The sequence below is a fragment of the Tachyglossus aculeatus genome, chromosome 1, assembly GCF_015852505.1.
Source record: "Tachyglossus aculeatus isolate mTacAcu1 chromosome 1, mTacAcu1.pri, whole genome shotgun sequence".
Taxonomy (NCBI): domain Eukaryota; kingdom Metazoa; phylum Chordata; class Mammalia; order Monotremata; family Tachyglossidae; genus Tachyglossus; species Tachyglossus aculeatus.
In genome coordinates this window covers 2,252,501-2,273,026 of record NC_052066.1, presented here as the reverse complement: position 1 = coordinate 2,273,026, position 20,526 = coordinate 2,252,501, and the positions used below count along the sequence as shown (strand labels likewise).

Below are 20,526 nucleotides of genomic sequence, written 5' to 3'. Positions count from 1 at the left end.
ATAAAATAGAGTAATAAAGACGTACAAACATTCATTCATTTCATTTATTCAGTCGTATTTATTGAGCACTTACTGTGTGCAGAGCACTGGACTAAGCGCTTGGGAAGTCCAAGTTGGCAGCATATAGAGACGGTCCCTACCCAACGGCGGGCTCACAGTCTAGAAGGGGGAGACAGACACCAAAACAAAACATATTCACAAAATAAATAGACTAAATATGTAGAAATAAAATAAATAAAAATAAACATTCATTCAATCGTATTTATTGAGCGCTTACTGTGTGCAGAGCACTGGACTAAGCAGTTGAGAAGTCCAAGTTGGCAGCATATAGAGACGGTTCCTACCCAACAGCGGGCTCACAGTCTAGAAGGGGGAGAAGGACAACAAGACAAAACATATTAACAAAATAAAATAGACTAAATGTGTAGAAATAAAATAAATAAAAATAAATATTCATTCATTCAATCGTATTTATTGAGCACTTACTGTGTGCAGAGCACTGTACTAAGCGCTTGGGAAGTCCAAGTTGGCAGCATATAGAGACGGTTCCTACCCAACAGTGGGCTCACAGTCTAGAAGGGGGAGAAGGACAACAAGATAAAACATATTAACAAAATAAAATAAGTAGACTAAATGTGTAGAAATAAAATAAAAATAAATATTCATTCATTCAATTGTATGTATTGAGCGCTTACTGTGTGCAGAGCACTGTACTAAGCGCTTGGGAAGTCCAATTTGGCAGCATAGAGAGACGGTTCCGACCCAACAGCGGGCTCACAGTCTAGAAGGGAGGCAGACAAGACAAAACATAAACAAAATAAAATAGACTAAATATGTAGAAATAAAATAAATAGAAATAAACATTCATTCATTCAATCGTATGTATTGAGCGCTTACTGTGTGCAGAGCACTGGACTAAGCGCTTGGGAAGTCCAATTTGGCAGCATAGAGAGACGGTTCCTACCCAACAGCGGGCTCACAGTCTAGAAGGGAGGCAGACAAGACAAAACATAAACAAAATAAGACTAAATATGTAGAAATAAAATAAATAGAAATAAGCATTCATTCATTCGATCGTATGTATTGAGCGCTTACTGTGTGCAGAGCACTGGACTAAGCGCTTGGGAAGTCCAAGTTGGCAACATATAGAGACGGTCCCTACCCAACTGCGGGCTCACAGTCTAGAAGGGAGGCAGACAAGACAAAACATATTAACAAAATAAAATAGACTAAATATGTAGAAATAAAATAAATAGAAATAAACATTCATTCATTCAATCGTATGTATTGAGCGCTTACTGTGTGCAGAGCACTGGACTAAGCGCTTGGGAAGTCCAAGTTGGCAACATATAGAGACGGTCCCTACCCAACAGAGGGTTGTTAAGCGCTTCCTGTGTGCCAAGCACTGTTCTAAGCGCTGGGGAGGATACAAGGTGATGAGGTTGCCCCACTTGGGACTCACAGTCTTCATCCCCATTTGACAGATGAGGTCACTGAGGCCCAGAGACGTGAAGTGACTTGCCCAAAGTCACACAGCCGACAAGTACTGTGAGCCCACTTTTAGACTGTGAGCCCACTGTTGGGTAGGGACCGTCTCTAGATGTTGCCAACTTGGACTTCCCAAGCGCTTAGTACAGTGCTCTGCATACAGTAAGCGCTCAATAAATGCGATTGATGATGATGATGATGAAGTAGACCGTGAGCCCACTGTTGGGTAGGGACCGTCTCTAGATGTTGCCAGCTTGGACTTCCCAAGCGCTTAGTACAGTGCTGTGCACACAGTAAGCGCTCAATAAATACGATTGATTGATTGAAGTGGCGGAGCCGGGATTAGAACCCATGACCTCTGCCTCCCAAACCCGGGCTCTTTGCCAGGGGCCGTCTTCTGTGGCGGACGAGGGACGTGCCCGGGCTGCCCTCTTCACGGCGGCCGAGTGACTAGAACCCGGGCCCGGGATTCAGGAGGTCACGGGTTCTAATCCCGGCTCCACCACTCGTCGGCCGTGTGGCCTTGGGCAAGTCGCTTCACTTCCCTGTGCCTCAGTTCCCTCATCTGTAAAATGGGGATTGAGACTGTGAGCCCCACGAGGGACAGGGGCTGTGTCCAGACCTATTCGCTTGTTGTCATTCATTCAGTCGTATTTATTGAGCGCCGACTGTGTGCAGAGCACTGTACTAAGCGCTTGGGAAGCACGAGGCGGCAACATAGAGAGACGGTCCCTACCCAACAGCGGGCTCACAGTCTTAATTAATTAATAAATGATAGCATTTTTTAAGCGCTTACTATGTGCAAAGCACTGTTCTAAGCGCTGGGGAGGTTACAAGGTGATCAGGTTGTCCCACGGGGGGCTCACAGTCTTCATCCCCATTTTACAGATGAGGGAACTGAGGCCCAGAGAAGTGAAGTGACTTGCCCCAAGTCACCCAGCTGACAAGTGGCGGAGCCGGGATTCGAACCCATGACCTCTGACTCCAAAGCCCGGGCTCTTTCCACTGAGCCACGCTGCTGCTCTAGTCTTGCCCCTCTACGTGGGACAACTTGATTACCTTCTATCCACTCCAGCGCTTAGAACAGTGTTTGGCACATAGTAAGCGCTTAACAAATACCAACATTATTATTATTATTATTATTATTATTATTATTATTATTATTATAGCCACCCCAGAGCAGCCAGGCTGTGTTAATTAATCTGTCAGTGGGATTTATTCTAGACTCTAGAATAAATCTAGACTAAATAAATCCAAGTAAATCATCTAAATCTAGACTAAATCTAAGGATTTAGATTTAAATCTGAGGATTTAGAGCCCGGGCTTGGGAGCCAGAAGTCGTGGGTTCAAATCCCGGCTCCGCCACCGGTCAGCTGGGTGACTTTGGGCAAGTCGCTTCACTTCTCTGGGCCTCAGTGACCTCATCTGGAAAATGGGGATGAAGACTGGGAGCCCCCCATGGGACAACCTGATCACCTTGTAACCTCCCCAGCGCTTAGAGCGGTGCTTTGCACATAGTAAGCGCTTAATAAATGCCATTATTATCATGGGTTCTAATCCCGGCTCTGCCACTTGTCAGCTGTGTGACTTTGGGCAAGTCACTTTACGTCTCTGGGCCTCAGTGATCTCATCTGTCAAATGGGGATGAAGACTGGGAGCCCCCCGTGGGACAACCTGATCACCTTGTATCCCCCCCAGCGCTTAGTACAGTGCTCTGCACACAGTAAGCGCTTAACAAATCCTTAAATCGAAGGATTTATTCTAGATTTAGATGATTTATAAATCTAGGGATTTATTCTAGACTCCCCTTCTGGGGACCGTCTCTATATTTTGCCAGCTTGTACTTCCCCAGCGCTTAGAACAGTGCTTTGCACACTGTAAGCGCTCAATAAATACGATTGATTGATTGATTGATTAACAAATCCTTAAATCGAAGGATTTATTCTAGATTTAGATGATTTATAAATCTAGGGATTTAGTCTAGACTCCCCTTCTAGGGACCATCTCTGTATGTTGCCACCTTGTACTTCCCCAACGCTTAGTACAGTGCTCTGCACACAGTAAGCGCTTAATAAATCCTTAAATTGAAGGATTTATTCTAGATTTAGATGATTTATAAATCTAGGGATTTATTCTAGACTCCCCTTCTAGGGACCAGCTCTGTATGTTGCCAACTTGTACTTCCCCAGCGCTTAGTACAGTGCTGTGCACACAGTAAGAGCTTAAGAAGCGCTTATTACTCTATTATTACTCTATTTATTTATTATTATTATTTACTATTATCTATTATTCATTTATTATTTACTCTATTTTACTTGTACATATCTATTCTATTTATTTTATTTTGTTAGTATGTTTGGTTTTGTTGTCTGTCTCCCCCTTCTAAATTGTGAGCCCGCTGTTGGGTGGGGACCGTCTCTATATGTTGCCGACTTGGACTTCCCCAGCGCTTAGTCCAGTGCTCTGCACACAGTAAGCGCCCAATAAATATGATTGCTTGATTGATTAACAAATCATTAAATCGAAGGATTTATTCTAGATTTAGATGATTTATAAATCTAGGGATTTATTCTAGACTCCCCTTCTGGGGCCCGTCTCTATATTTTGCCAACTTGTACTTCCCCAGCGCTTAGTACAGTGCTCGGCGCACAGTAAGCGCTTAACAAATCCTTAAATCGAAGGATTTATTCTAGATTTAGATGATTTATAAATCTAGGGATTTATTCTAGACTCCCCTTCTGGGGACCAGCTTTGTATGTTGCCAACTTGCACTTCCCCAGCAACTAGTACAGTGCTTTGCACACAGTAAGCGCTTAACAAATCCTTAAATCGAAGGATTTATTCTAGATTTAGATGATTTATAAATCTAGGGATTTATTCTAGATTTAGATGATTTATAAATCTAGGGATTTATTCTAGACTCCCCTTCTAGGGACCATCTCTATATGTTGCCAACTTGTACTTCCCCAGCGCTTAGTACAGTGCTCTGCACACAGTAAGCGCTTAACAAATCCTTAAATCGAAGGGTTTATTCTAGATTTAGATGATTTATAAATCTAGGGATTTAGTCTAAGACTCCCCTTCTAGGGACCATCTCTATATGTTGCCAACTTGTACTTCCCCAGCGCTTAGTACAGTGCTCTGCACGCAGTAAGCGCTTAACAAGTGCTTATTACTCCATTATTATTACTCTATTCATTTATTATTATTATTATTTATCTATTATTTATTTATTATTTACTCTATTTTACTTGTACATATCTATTCTATTTATTTTATTTTGTTAGTATGTTTGGTTTTGTTCTCTGTCTCCCCCTTCTAGACCGTGAGCCCGCTGTCGGGTAGGGACCGTCTCTAGATGTTGCCAACTTGGACTTCCCAAGCGCTTAGTCCAGTGCTCTGCACACGGTAAGCGCTCAATAAATATGATTGATTGATTAACAAATCATTGAATCGAAGGATTTATTCTAGATTTAGATGATTTATAAATCTAGGGATTTAGTCTAGACGCCCCTTCTAGGGACCATCTCTGTATGTTGCCAACTTGGACTTCCCCAGCGCTTAGTCCAGTGCTCTGCTCACAGTAAGCGCTCAATAAATATGATTGATTGATTGATGGATTGGTAAACAAATCATTAAATCAAAGGATTTATTCTAGATTTAGATGATTTATAAATCTAGGGATTTAGTCTAGACGCCCCTTCTAGGGACCATCTCTGTATGTTGCCAACTTGTACTTCCCCAGCGCTTAGTCCAGTGCTCTGCACACAGCAAGCGCTCCATAAATACAGTTGAATGCATGAAGGAGTGAACTTATTGAACGCTTTTGTCTGCGGAGCAGTCAGTCGGATTCATGGAGCGCTTACTGTGCGCAGAGCACTGTGCTAAGCGCTTGCGAGAGGACGGTACCACCGACGCAGTCCCTGCCCACAACAAGCTTATGGTAGTGCTCTGCACACAGTAAGCGCTCAATAAATACGATTGATTGAGATAGACATGAAGAGAAATAAATGAGGGATGTGGACGGAAGCGACGTGGGGCTGAAAGAGAGGAAGGAAGAAAGGGAGCGGGAGAAGAGGAAAATCAATCAGTCAATCATATTTATTGAGCGCTTACTGTGTGCAGAGCACTGTACTAAGCGCTTGGGAAGTCCAAGTTGGCAACATATAGAGACGGTCCCTACCCAACAGCGGGCTCACAGTCTAAAAGGGGGGCTTAGTAATAATAATAATGATAATAATGGCATTTATTAAGCGCTTACTATCAATCAATCAATCAATCAATCAATCAATCGTATTTATTGAGCGCTTACTATGTGCAGAGCACTGTACTAAGCGCTTGGGAAGTACAAATTGGCATCACATTGGCATTACTAGACTGTGAGCCCACTGTTGGGTAGGGACCGTCTCTAGATGTTGCCAACTTGGACTTCCAAAGCGCTTAGCACAGTGCTCTGCACACAGCAAGTGCTCAAGGAATACGATTGAATGAATGAATACTATGTGCAAAGCACTGTTCTAAGCGCCGGGGAGGTTACAAGGTGATGAGGTTGTCCCGCAGGGGGGCTCACAGTCTTCATCCCCATTTTCCAGATGAGGGAACTGAGGCCCAGAGAAGTGAAGCGACTTGCCCAAAGTCACCCAGCTGACAAGTGGCAAAGCCGGGATTAGAACCCACCTCCTCCGACTCCCAAGCCTGGGCTCTTTCTGAGAAGAAGTGTGGTATTTGGTAAGCGCTTACTCTGTGCCAAACATTCATTCATTCAGTCGTATTTATTAAGCGCTTACTGTGTGCAGAGCTGATAATAATGGCATTTATTAAGCGCTTACTAGACTGTGAGCCCACTGTTGGGTAGGGACCGTCTCTATATGTTGCCAACTTGGACTTCCAAAGCGCTTAGTACAGTGCTCTGCACACAGGAAGCGCTCAAGGAATATGATTGAATGAGCGAATACTGTGTGCAAAGCACTGTACTAAGCGCCGGGGAGGTGACAAGGTGATCAGGTTGTCCCACGGGGGGCTCACAGTTTTAATCCCCATTTTCCAGATGAGGGAACTGAGGCCCGGAGAAGTGAAGCGACTTGCCCAAAGTCACCCAGCTGACAAGTGGCAAAGCCGGGATTAGAACCCACCTCCTCCGACTCCCAAGCCTGGGCTCCTTCTACGAAGAAGTGTGGTATTTGGTAAGCGCTTACTCTGTGCCAAACATTCATTCATTCAGTCGTATTTATTAAGCGCTTACTGTGTGCAGAGCACTGTACTAAGCGCTTGGGAAGTCCAAGTTGGCAACATACAGAGACGGTCCCTACCCAGCAGTGGCTGGAGTGGATACAAACTCAGTGGAAAGAGCGTGGGCTTGGGAGGCAGAGGTCATGGGTTCGAATCCCACTTCCCCCACATGTCTGCTGTGTGACCTTGGGCAAGTCACTCCACTTCTCTGTGCCTCAGTTCCCTCCTCTGTAAAATGGGGATGAAGACCGTGAGCCCCACATGGGACAACCTCATCTCCTTGTGTTCCCCCCAGCGCTTAGAACAGTGCTTTGCACATAGTAAGCGCTTAACAAATACCAACATTATTATTATTATTATTATTATTATCAGGTTGTCCCACGTGGGGCCCGCAGGCTTCATCCCCATTTGACAGATGAGGGAACTGAGAAGTGAAGTGACTGGTCCAAGGTCACTGTGTAGACAAAGTGGCGGAAGCGGGATTAGAACCCACATCTTCTGATTCCCAAGCGCTTAGTACAGTGCTCTGCACATAGTAAGCGCTCAATAAGTACGATTGATGATGATGATGATGATGATGATTCCCAAACCCGGGCGCTTGCCAATGAGCCCCGCTGCTTCCTTAGGTCCTGGGTGATGGGCTTTCGGGGGGGGAGTCAATCAATCAATCAATCGTATTTATTGAGCGCTTACTATGTGCAGAGCACTGTACTAAGCGCCAGTCAGTGCCAGAGGTGCACTGAGGGTAGTTTGGCTTGTGCCCATCTCTTTGGCCTGGGAGAAAGGCGGCCATCACAGCGTCCCAGCGCCGGACTGTCTGGACCCCATAAGTCCGGGGACACTCATCTGCGCCCGGGACCCCAGGACCGATCCGATTTGGGCCCAGGACCCCAGGTGAGTAACCTATTGTTTCCAGGATATATGTATATATATATATGTATATCGATCAATCAATCAATTGTATTTATTGAGCGCTTACTGTGTGCAGAGCACTGTACTAAGCGCTTGGAAAGTACAACATATACAAGTGGATGTAGATGTATATAGATCTCTATATATATGGATATAGAGACTGTGTAGACTGTGAGCCCACTGTTGGGTAGGGGCCGTCTCTAGATGTTGCCAACTTGGACTTCCCAAGCGCTTAGTACAGTGCTCTGCGCACAGTAAGCGCTCAATAAATACGATTGATATGTATATATATCTGTGTATATATATATATATATATGTATATTCTCCCCCTTCTAGACTGTGAGCCCACTGTTGGGTAGGGACTGTCTCTATATGTTGCCAACTTGTACTTCCCAAGCGCTTAGTACATTGCTCTGCACACAGTAAGTGCTCAATAAATACGATTGATTGATATGTATATATATATATATATATATATATATCTATCTGTGTATATATATGTATATTCTCCCCCTCCTAGACTGTGAGACCACTGTTGGGTAGGGGCCATCTCTATATGTTGCCAACTTGTACTTCCCAAGCGCTTAGTACAGTGCTCTGCACACAGTAAGCGCTCAATAAATACGATTGATATGTATATATATCTGTGTATATATATATGTATATTCTCCCCCTCCTAGACTGTGAGCCCACTGTTGGGTAGGGACTGTCTCTATATGTTGCCAACTTGTACTTCCCAAGCGCTTAGTACATTGCTCTGCACACAGTAAGTGCTCAATAAATACGATTGATTGATATGTATATATATATATATCTGTGTATATATATATGTATATATATATATATATATCTGTATATTCTCCCCCTTCTAGACTGTGAGCCCACTGTTGGGTAGGGACCGTCTCTAGATGTTCCCAACTTGTACTTCCCAAGCGCTTAGTACAGTGCTCTGCACACAGTAAGCGCTCAATAAATACAATTGAATGAATGAATGAATGGTGATGATGATGATGGTATTTCTTAAGCGCTTACTATGTGCAAGGCACTGTTCTAAGCGCTGGGGAGATTAGAAGGTGATCAGGTTGTCCCACTCAGTGGAAAGAGCCCGGGCTTTGGTGTCAGAGGGCGTGGGTTCAAATCCCAGCTCCGCCAATTGTCAGCTGTGTGACTTTGGGCAAGTCACTTCACTTCTCTGGGCCTCAGTTCCCTCATCTGTAAAATGGGGATGAAGACTGTGAGCCCCCCGTGGGACAACCTGATCACCTTGTAACCTCCCCAGTGCTTATAACAGTGCTCTGCACATAGTAAGCGCTTAATAAATGCCATTATTATTATTATATGTATATATATATCTTATATATGTTTGTACATATTTATTACTCTATTTTACTTACACATTTTTATTCTATTTATTTGATTTTGTTAATATGTTTTGTTGTCCATCTCCCCCTTCTAGACTGTGAGCCTGCTGTCGGGTAGGGACCATCTCTAGATGTTGCCAACTTGTACTTCCCAAGCGTTTAGTCCAGTGCTCTGCACACAGTAGGCGCTCAATAAATACAATTGATTGAATGAATGAATGAATGAATGAATGAATGAATGAATGAATGAAAAGGATTGCGAGGGTTACTGAACAGTGCCCAGCCCTGCAGGGAGTCCCTGGGCATTCATTCATTCAATCGTATTTATTGAGCGCTTATTCTGAACAGTGTCCAGCTCTTCTGGCAGTCCCTGAGGCATTCATTCATTCAATCGTATTTATTGAGCGCTTACTGTGGGCTGAGCACTGTACTAAACGCTTGGGAAGGAAAGTCGGCCACATATATAGAGATGGTCCCTACCCAACAGCGGGCTCACAGTCAGAAAAGGGGAGATGGACAACAAAACCAAACATGTAGACAGGTGTCAAAATCAATCAATCAATCAATCAATCAATCAATTGTATTTATTGAGCGCTTACTGTGTGCAGAGCACTGGACTAAGCACTTGGGAAGTACACGCTGGCAACATAAAGAGACGGTCCCTACCCAACAGTGGGCTCACAGTCTAGAAGGGGGAAAACCAAAACCATCAGAATAAATAGAAATTATAGCTCTATGCACATCGTTAATAAAATAGAGTAGTAAATATGTACAAGTAAAATAGAGCAATAATAATAATGATGATGGTATTTATTAAGCGCTTACTATGTGTGCCAAGCACTGTTCTAAGCGCTGGGGAGGTTCCAAGGTCTGCTTGTACATATTTACTTGTACATATTCATTCTATTTATTTTATTTTGTTAATATGTTTTGTTTTGTTGTCTGTCTCCCCCTTCTAGACTGTGAGTAAATATGTACAAGTAAAATAGAGTAATAATAATAATGATGATGGTGTTTATTAAGCGCTTACTATGTGTGCCAAGCACTGTTCTAAGCGCTGGGGAGGTTCCAAGGTGTGCTTGTACATATTTACTTGTACATATTCATTCTATTTATTTTATTTTGTTAATATGTTTTGTTTTGTTGTCTGTCTCCCCCTTCTAGACTGTGAGCCTGCTGTTGGGTAGGGACCGGCTCTAGATGTCACCAATATGTTTGTACATATTTATTACTCTATTTATTTATTTATTTATTTTACTTGTCCATATCTATTCTATTTATTTTATTTTGTTCGTATGTTTGGTTTTGTTCTCTGTCTCCCCCTTTTAGACTGTGAGCCCACTGTTGGGTAGGGACTGTCTCTAGATGTTGCCAACTTGGACTTCCCAAGCGCTTAGTACAGTGCTCCGCACACAGTAAGCGCTCAATAAATATGATTGATTGATTGATTGATTAACAAGTACCATATTTTTGTTTTTATCCCCATTGTATAGAAGAAGAAACTTGGCGCAGGCGCAGTAGGCGCGGCGCCCCCTGCGGGCGGGGCTCGGTCCTCTGCGCAGGCGCAGTAGACGCGGCGCCCCCGGTGGGGGGGGCTCAGGGCGCAGGCGCACTAGTCGCGGCCCCCCCCGGAGGGCGGGGCTAAGGCCATGGCGCAGGCGCAGTAGGTGCGGTTTCCCCGGCGGGCAGGGCTCGGGCCGTGGCGCAGGCGCAGTAGGCGCCGCTCCCCCCCCACCCCGGCGGCGCAGCGCAGGCGCAGTAGGTGCTGCGCCCCAGGCGGCGGGGCTCAGGGCGCAGGCGCGGCTCCCTAGGGGGCGGGGCTGGGGCCATGGCGCAGGCGCAGTGGGCGCGGCTCCTCCGGCGGGAGGGGTTCAGGCACAGGCGCAGTAGGCGCGGCTCCCCCGGCGGGCGGGGCTCAGGGCGCAGGCGCAGTAGGCGTCGCGCGGGGCTCGGGCCTCTGCGCAGGCGCAGTCGGAGCTGCGCTCCCGGCGGGCGGGGCTCGGTCCTTGGCGCAGGCGCAGTAGGCGCGGCGCCCCCTGCGGCCGGGCTCAAGGCGCAGGCGCAGTAGGCGCGGTCCCCCGGCGGGTGGGGCTCAGGGCGCAGGCGCAGTAGGCGCGGCGCCCCCGGCGGCGGGGCTCAGGGCGCAGGCGCAGTAGGCGCGGCTCCCCAGCGGGCGGGGCTCAGGCCGCAGGCGCAGTAGGCGTCGCGCGGGGCTCGGTCCTCTGCGCAGGCGCATTAGGCGCGGCTTCCCCGGAGTGCGAGGCGCAGGCGCAGTAGGCGCGGCCCCCCCGTGGGCGGGGCTGGGGCCTCGGCGCAGGCTCAGTAGGCGCGGCGCCCCCGGCGGGAGGGGCTTAGGGCGCAGGCGCAGTAGGCGCGGCTCCCCAGCGGGCGGGGCTGGGGCCTCGGCGCAGGCGCAGTAGGCGCGGCACCCCCCGGCGGCGGGGCTCAGGGCGCAGGCGCAGTAGGCGCGGCTCCCCAGCGGGCGGGGCTCAGGCCGCAGGCGCAGTAGGCGCGGCTCCCCCAGTGAGCGGGGCTGGGGCCTCTGCGCAGGCGCAGTAGGCGAGGCGCCGCCGGCGTCGGGGCTCAGGGCGCAGGCGCAGTAGGCGCGGCTCCCCCAGTGGACGGGGCTGGGGCCTCTGCGCAGGCGCAGTAGGCGCGGCGCCCCCAGCAGCGGGGCTCAGGGCGCAGGCGCAGTCGGCGTGGCGCCCCCTGGCGGCCCCAGCCCGTCCGGTGACCGTCGCCATGGAGCAGCCCGAGGCGCCAGCAGTGAGTCCCAATGAGGTGGGGGAGTTTTATTACTCTATTTATTCATTTTATTTGTACATATTTATTCTATTGATTGTATTTTGTTAATATGTTTGGTTTTGTGGTCCGTCTCCCCCTTGTAGACTGTAAGCCCACTGTTGGGTAGGGACTGTCTCTATACGTTGCTAACTTGGACTTCCCAAGCGCCTATTACAGTGCTCTGCACACAGTAGGCGCTCAATAAATACGATTGAATGAATGAATGAATAAGGGGGAGGGATTCAGTCAGTCCACCGTCTTCATTCATTCATTCAGTCAATCAATCCATCGTATTTATTGAGCGCTTACTGTGTGCAGAGCACTGGACTAAGCGTCTTGCAAAGGCCCAAGTTGGCAGCAAATAATAATAATAATAAATAATGGCATTTGTTAAGCGCTTACTAGGTGCAAAGCACTGCTCTAAGCGCTGGGGAGGATACAGCGTGATAATAATGATTATAAAGGCGTTTGTTAAGCGCTTACTATGTGCCAAGCACTGTTCTAAGCGCTGGGGAGGATGCAGCGTGATAATAATGATAATAAAGGCGTCTGTTAAGCGCTCACTATGTGCCAAGCACTGTTCTAAGCGCTGGGGAGGATACAGCGTGATAATAATGGTAATAAAGTCGTTTGTTAAGCGCTTACTATGTGCCAAGCACTGTTCTAAGCGCTGGGGAGGAGACAAGGTGATCAGCTTGTCCCCACAGGGAGCTCACAGTCTTCATTCATTCAATCAATCAATCAGTCGTATTTATTGAGCACTTACTGTGTGCAGAGCACTGGACTAAGCGCTTGCAAAGTCCCAAGTCGGCCGCAAATAATAATAATAATAATAATAATGATGGCATTTGTTAAGCGCTTACTATGTGCCAAGCACTGTTCTAAGCGCTGGGGAGGAGACAAGGTGATCAGGTTGTCCCACTGGGTGCTTACAGTCTCCATTCGTTCATTCAATCGTGTTTATTGAGCGCTTACTGTGATAATAATAATAATAATGGCATTTATTAAGCGCTTACTATGTGCCAAGCACTGTTCTAAGCGCTGGGGAGGAGACAAGGTGATCAGGTTGTCCCACTGGGTGCTTACAGTCTCCATTCGTTCATTCACTCGTATTTATTGAGCGCTTACTGTAATAATAATGATAATAATAATGGCATTTATTAAGCGCTTACTATGTGCCAAGCACTGTTCTAAGCGCTGGGGAGGAGACAAGGTGATCAGGTTGTCCCACTGGGTGCTTACAGGCTCCATTCATTCATTCAATCGTATTTATTGAGCACTTACTGTGATAATAATAATAATGGCATTTATTAAGCACTTACTATGTGCAAAGCACTGTTCTAAGTGCTGGGGGGATACAAGGTGATCAGGTTGTCCCACGGGGTGCTTACAGTCTTCATTCATTCATTCAATCGTATCTATTGAGCGCTTACTGTAATAATAATAATAATAATGGCATTTATTAAGCGCTTACTATGTGCAAAGCACTGTTCTAAGCGCTGGGGGGATACAAGGTGATCAGGTTTTCCCACCGGGGGCTCACAGTCTTCATCCCCATTTTCCAGATGAGGGAACTGAGGCCCAGAGAAGTGAGCCTCCCTTCAAGGCCGTGCTGAGAGCTCACCTCCTCCAGGAGGCCTTCCCAGACTGAGCCCCTTCCTTCCTCTCCCCCTCGTCCCCCTCTCCATCCCCCCCCATCTTACCTCCTTCCCTTCCCCACAGCACCTGTATAGATGTATATATGTTTGTACATATTTTTTACTCTATTTATTTATTTATTTTGCTTGTACATATCTATTTTATTTATTTTATTTTGTTAGTATGTTTGGTTTTGTTGTCTGTCTCCCCCTTTTAGACTGTGAGCCCACTGTTGGGTAGGGACTGTCTCTTTGTGTTGCCAATTTGTACTTCCCAAGCGCTTAGTACAGTGCTCTGCACATAGTAAGCGCTCAATAAATACGATTGATGATGATGATGATGATATTTATTACTCTATTTGTGTATTTATTTATTTTACTTGTACATATCTATTCTATTTATTTTATTTTGTTAGTATGTTTGGTTTTGTTCTCTGTCTCCCCCTTTTAGACCGTGAGCCCACTGTTGGTTAGGGACTGTCTCTCTATGTTGCCAATTTGTACTTCCCAAGCGCTTAGTACAGTGCTCTGCACATAGTAAGCGCTCAATAAATACGATTGATGATGATGATGATGAAGTGTCTTGCCCAAAGTCACCCAGCTGACAAGTGGCGGAGCCGGGATTTGAACCCATGACCTCCGACTCCAAAACCCGGGCTCTTTCCACTGAGCCACGCTACTGTGTGCGGAGCACTGGACTAAGCGCTTGCAAAGGCCCAAGTCGGTAGCAAATAATAATAATAATAAATAATGATGGCATTTATTAAGCGCTTACTGTGTGCAAAGCACTGTTCTAAGCGCTGGGGAGGAGACAAGGTGACCAGATTGTCCCCACGGGGGGCTTACAGGCTTCATTCATTCATTCAGTCGTATTTATTGGGCGCTTACTGTGTGCAGAGCACTGGACTAAGCGCTTGCAAAGTCCCAAGTCGGCAGCAAATAATAATAATAATAAATAATAGCATTTGTTAAGCGCTTACTCTGTGCCAAGCACGGTTCTAAGCGCTGGGGAGGAGACAAGGTGATCAGGTTGTCCCACGGGGGGCTCACAGTCGTCATCCCCATTTTCCCGATGAGGGAACTGAGGCCCAGAGAAGTGAAGTGACTTGCCCAAAGTCACACAGCCGACAATTGGCAGAGCCGGAATTCGAACCCGTGACCTCTGACTCCAAAGCCCGGGCTCTTTCCACTGAGCCACGCTGCTTCTCTAATAATAATATTAATAATAAATAATGGCATTTGTGAAGCGCTTACTATGTGCCAAGCACTGTTCTAGGCGCTGGGGAGGTTACAAGGTGATCAGGTTGTCCCACGGGGGGCTCACCAGCGCCTAGAACAGTGCTTTGCACATAGTAAGCGCCTAATAAATGCCATCGTTATTATGCCAAGCACTGTTCTAAGCGCTGGGGTAGATATAAGGTAAACAGGTTGTCCCACCTGGAGCTCACAGTCTTCATCCCCATTTTACAGATGAGGGATGAAGCAGTGTGGCTCAGTGGAAAGAGCCCGGGCTTTGGAGTCAGAGGTCGTGGGTTCAAATCCCGGCTCCGCCAACTGTCAGCTGTGTGACTTTGGGCAAGTCCCTTCACTTCTGTGGGCCTCAGTTCCCTCATCTGGAAAATGGGGATTAAGACTGTGAGCGCCCCGCCCCCGTGGGACAACCTGATCGCCTTGTAACCTCCCCAGTGCTTAGAACAGTGCTTTGCACAGAGTAATCGCTTAATAAATGCCATCATCATTATTATTATTATTATGGGTTCAAATCCCGGCGCCACCAATTGTCAGCTCTGTGACTTTGGGCAAGTCACTTCACTTCTCTGGGCCTCAGTGACCTCATCTGGAAAATGGGGATGAAGACTGTGAACCCCCCCATGGGACAACCTGATCACCTTGTAACCTCCCCAGCGCTTAGATCAGTGCTTTGCACATAGTAAGCATTTAATGCCATTATTATTATTATTATTATTACTACTACTATTATTATTATTATTATTAGTTCAAATCCCAGCTCCACCAATTGTCAGCTGTGTGACTCTGTGCAAGTCACTACACTTCTCTGGGACTCAGTTCCCTCATCTGGAAAATGGGGATGAAGACTGTGAGCCCCCGCCGTGGGACAACTCGATCACCCTGCATACCCCCCACAGCGCCCAGAACAGTGCTCTGCACATAGCAAGCGCTCAACGAATGCCATCATTATTATTATTATTATTATTATTATTATTATTATTATTATTATTATTATGGCAGCGCCAGAATTAGAGGGCGTTTATTCATTCATTCAGCCATATCTGTTGAGCGCTTACTGTGTGCAGAGCACTGTACTAAGCGCTTGAGAAGTACAAGTCGGCAACATCTAGAGACAGTCCCTACCCAACAGCGGGCCCACAGCCTAGAAGCAGGCAAGTGAAGCGCAGAGAAGCAGCGTGGCTCTGTGGAAAAAGCCTGGGCTTTGGAGTCGGAGGTCACGGGTTCGAATCCCAGCTCCACCCCGTCTGCTGTGTGACCTTGGGCAGGTCACCCAACCTCTCTGAGCCGCAGTTAACCCTCCCGCATAATGGGGATGGAGCCTGTGAGCCCCACACGGGACGACTCGATCACCCTGCACACCCCCAACAGCGCCCAGAACAGTGCTCTGCACATAGCAAGCGCTCAACGAATTCCATTATTATTATTATTATTATTATTATTATTATTATTATTATTATTATTTAGACTGTGGGCCCACTGTTGGGTAGGGACTGTCTCTATATGTTGCCAACTTGTACTTCCCAAGCACTTAGTACAGTGCTGTGCACACAGTAAGCGCTCAATAAATACGATTGATTGACTGGTTGATTAATTGATTGATTATTAAGTGGCAGCGCCAGAATTAGACGGTGTGACGGGCGAGAAGGAGGCCCAGTGAGGAGGTGAGAGGCGACAGAGGAGCGGAGGGCACGGGCTGCGATGGAGAAGGACAGAAGGGAGGTGATTTAGGAGGAGGCGAGGGGATAGACAGCCTTGAAGCCCAGAGTGAGGAGTTTTTGCTTGATAATAATAATAATAAAAATAATAATAAAAATAATAATGGCATTTATTAAGCGCTTACTGTGTGCAAAGCACTGTTCTAAGCGCTGGGAGTACCTCCTTCCCTTCCCCACAGCACCTGTATATATGTATATATGTTTGTACATATTTCTTATTTATTTTACTTGCACATATCTATTCTATTTATTTTATTTTGTTACTATGTTTGGTTTTGTTGTCTGTCTCCCCCTTCTAGACTGTGAGCCCACTGTTGGGTAGGGACCGGCTCTGTATCAATCAATCAATCAATCAATCGTATTTATTGAGCGCTTACTGTATGCAGAGCACTGGACTAAGCGCTTGGGAGGTCCAAGTTGGCAACATAGAGAGACGGGCCCTACCTGACAGCGGGCTCACAGTCTAGAAGATGTTGCCAACTTGGACTTCCCAAGCGCTTAGTCCAGTGCTCTGCACACAGTAAGCGCTCAGTAAATACGGTTGATTGATTGTGAGCCCGCTGTTGGGTAGGGACCGTCTCTAGATGTTGCCAACCTGGACTTTCCAAGCGCTTAGTCCAGTGCTCTGCACACAGTAAGCACTCAATAAATACGATTGATTGATTGATTGATTGATCAGGTTGTCCCACGGGGGGCTCACAGGCTTCATCCCCCTTCTATTTATTTTATTTTGTTTAGTATGTTTGGTTTTGTTCTCTGTCTCCCCCTTTTAGACTGTGAGCCCACTGTTGGGTAGGGACCTTCTCTAGATGTTGCCAACTTGGACTTCCCAAGCGCTTAGTACAGTGCTGTGCACACAGTAAGCGCTCAGTAAATACGATTGATTGATTGATTGATTTACAGATTTGCTTGCTTGACTAAAACAGACCCATTCCCTGCCCACAATGAGCTTCCAGCCCACTGTTGGGTAGGGACCGTCTCTCTATGTTGCCAACTTGGACTTCCCAAGGGCTTAGTCCAGTGCTCTGCCCACAGTAAGCGCTCAATAAATACGATCGATTGATTGATTGATCAGGTTGTCCCGTGGGGGGCTCACAGGCTTCATCCCCCTTCTATTTATTTTATTTTGTTAGTATGTTTGGTTTTGTTCTCCATCTCCCCCTTTTAGACTGTGAGCCCACTGTTGGGTAGGGACTGTCTCTAGATGTTGCCAACTTGGACTTCCCAAGCGCTTAATCCAGTGCTCTGCGCACAGTAAGCGCTCAATAAATACAATTGATTGATTGATTATTACTCTATTTATTTATTTATTTATTTTATTTGTACATATCTATTCTATTTATTTTCTTTTGTTAGTGTCATAGTTTCGTTGTCAGTCTCCCCCTTTTAGACTGTGAGCCCACTGTTGGGTAGGGACCGTCTTTCTATGTCGCCAACTTGTACTTCCCAAGCACTTAGTCCAGTGCTCTGCGCACAGTAAGCGCTCAATAAATACGATTGATTGATTGATTGATTTACAGATTTGCTTGCTTGACTAAACCAGACCCATTCCCTGCCCACGATGAGCTTCCAACCCACTGTGGGGTAGCGACCGTCTCTCTATGTTGCCAACTTGGACTTCCCAAGCGCTTAGTTCAGTGCTCTGCCCACAGTAAGCGCTCAATAAATACGATTGATTGATTGATTGATTGATCAGGTTGTCCCACGGGGGGCTCACAGGCTTCATCCCCCTTTTACAGATTTGCTTGCTCGAATAACAGACCCGTTCCCTGCCCATGATGAGCTTCCAGCCCACTTTCGGGTAGGGACCGTCTCTCTATGTTCCCAACTCGGACTTTCCAAGCGCTTAGTCCAGTGCTCTGCCCACAATAAGCGCTCAATAAATACGATTGATTGATTGATTCCAGTCTAGAGGACCTCAGAGCTTTGGGTTCGTCGCGAATCAGAGTCCGGCAGGGGCGGGGGGTCCCAGAACTGTTTGGGCCAGGGGGTGACATTGCGTAGAGTGGTCCCCCCATGGGCATCCTGACAGTGTCCTCGCCCCCCTTTCTGTCTCTGCGTCCCCTCTATCCCTTCCCCACGGCGTCTCGCAGGTGGCCGCGGCGTCGGCGGCGTCCAGGAAAAGGGAGATCAGCATCTCGGAAGCGGAAAAGCGGACGGGCCGGACCGCCGTGAACCTGCAGGAGACCTACACGGCCTACCTCGTGGAGACCAGGTCCGGGGAGCGGGCGGGAAGGAAGGGCGGCCCTGACTATGTGGGAGACGTCCTCGGCCCGCCTCGCAGGGATCGGGTCAATCAATCGTATTTATCGAGCGCTTACTGTGTGCAGAGCACTGGACTGAGCGCTTGGGAAGTCCAGGTTGGCAATATAGAGAGACGGTCCCTACCCAACAGTGGGCTCACAGGCTAGAAGGGGGAGACAGACAACAAAACCAAACATACTAACAAAATAAAATAAATAGAATAGATATGGACAAGTAAAATCAATAAATAGAGTAATAAATATGTACAAACATATATACAGGTCCCTACCCAACAGCGGGCTCACAGTCTAGAAGGCGGAGACGGACAACAAAACATATTAACAAAATAAAATAAGTAGAATGAATATGTACAAGTAAAATAGAGTTAACAAATACCAGCATTATTATTATTATTATTATTATCACCTTGTGTCTCCCCTGGCACTCAGAACGGTGCTCGGCACAGTTCCCAAGCGCTTAGTACAGTGCTCTGCACACAGTAAGCGCTCAGGGGACCAGGCGGGGCGGGCCATGACCACTCATTCATTCATTCAGTCATAGACTGTGAGCCCACTGTTGGGTAGGGACCGTCTCCATATGTCGCCGACTTGGACTTCCCAAGCGCTTAGTACAGTGCTCTGCACACAGAAAGCGCTCAATAAAGCAGCGTGGCTCAGTGGAAAGAGCCCGGGCTTTGGAGTCAGAGGTCATGGGTTCAAAAGCCGGCGCCGCCACTTGTCAGCTGTGGGACTTTGGGGCAAGTCACTTCGCTTCTCTGGGCCTCAGTTCCCTCATCTGGAAAATGGGGATTGAGACTGTGAGCCCCCGTGGGACAACCTGATCACCTTGGAACCTCCCCAGCACTTAGAACAGTGCTTGGCACATAGTAAGCGCTTAATAAATGCCATCAAAATAAATAAATACGATTGATTGATTGATTGAGTACTTACTGTGTGCAGAGCACTGTACTAAGCGCTTGGGAAGTCCAGGTTGGCAACATCTAGAGACGGTCCCTACCCAACAGAGGGCTCACAGTCTAGAAGGGGGAGACAGAGAACAAAACCAAACATATTAACAAAATAAAATAATTACCTCATGGAGAATGGGTCGGGGACCACGGGGCCGGGCAGGGAGGAGAACCAGGAGGGCGAGGTGGCCAAAAAAAGTGTGGGCGACATGTCATTCATTCAGTCGTATTTATTGAGCGCTTACTGTGTGCAGAGCACTGGACTAAGCGCTTGGGAAGTACAAGTTGGCAACATTCATTCATTCATTCAATCGTATTTATTATTGAGCACTTACTGTGTGCAGAGCACTGGACTTAGCGCTTGGGAAGTGCAAGTCGGCAACATCTAGAGACGGTCCCTACCCGACAGCGGGCTCACAGTCTAGAAGGGGGGGACGGACGACAAAAAAAAAACATATTAACAATAGAAAATAAATAGAATCAATATGTACAAGTAAAATAAATGGAATAATTCATTCATTCATTCAATCGTATTTATTGAGCGCTTACTGCATGCAGAGCACTGGACTAAGCGCTTGGGAAGTCCAAGTCGGCAACATCTAGAGACGGTCCCTACCCGACAACGGGCTCACAGTCTAGAAGGGGGAGACGGACAACAAGACAAAACATATTAACAAAATAAAATAAATAAAATAAATATGTACAAGTAAAATAAATGGAGTCATTCATTCATTCATTCAATCGTATTTATTGAGCGCTTACTGTGTGCAGAGCACTGTACTAAGCGCTTGGGAAGTCCAAGTCGGCAACATCTAGAGACGGTCCCTACCCGACAACGGGCTCACAGTCTAGAAGGGGGAGACGGACAACAAGACAAAACATATTAACAAAATAAAATAAATAAAATAAATATGTACAAGTAAAATAAATGGAGTCAT

At 46.8% G+C, this 20,526-nt stretch overlaps 1 protein-coding gene across 2 annotated transcripts in view; it reads left to right on the top strand.

The window, feature by feature from the left end:
• The first annotated feature begins 11,652 nt into the window (after positions 1–11,652).
• Positions 11,653–20,526, top strand: part of SNX4 (sorting nexin 4) — a 41,752-nt gene continuing 32,878 nt past the window's right edge. The window contains exons 1-2 of one of the 2 annotated variants that reach the window (XM_038751452.1): positions 11,653–11,771; positions 18,471–18,592. In XM_038751452.1, coding sequence (XP_038607380.1) covers positions 11,733–11,771; positions 18,471–18,592 — 161 coding nt within the window. In that variant the 5' untranslated portion in view covers positions 11,653–11,732. The remainder of the gene's footprint in view (positions 11,772–18,470; positions 18,593–20,526) is intronic. The other variant, XM_038751444.1, reaches the window with a different exon arrangement.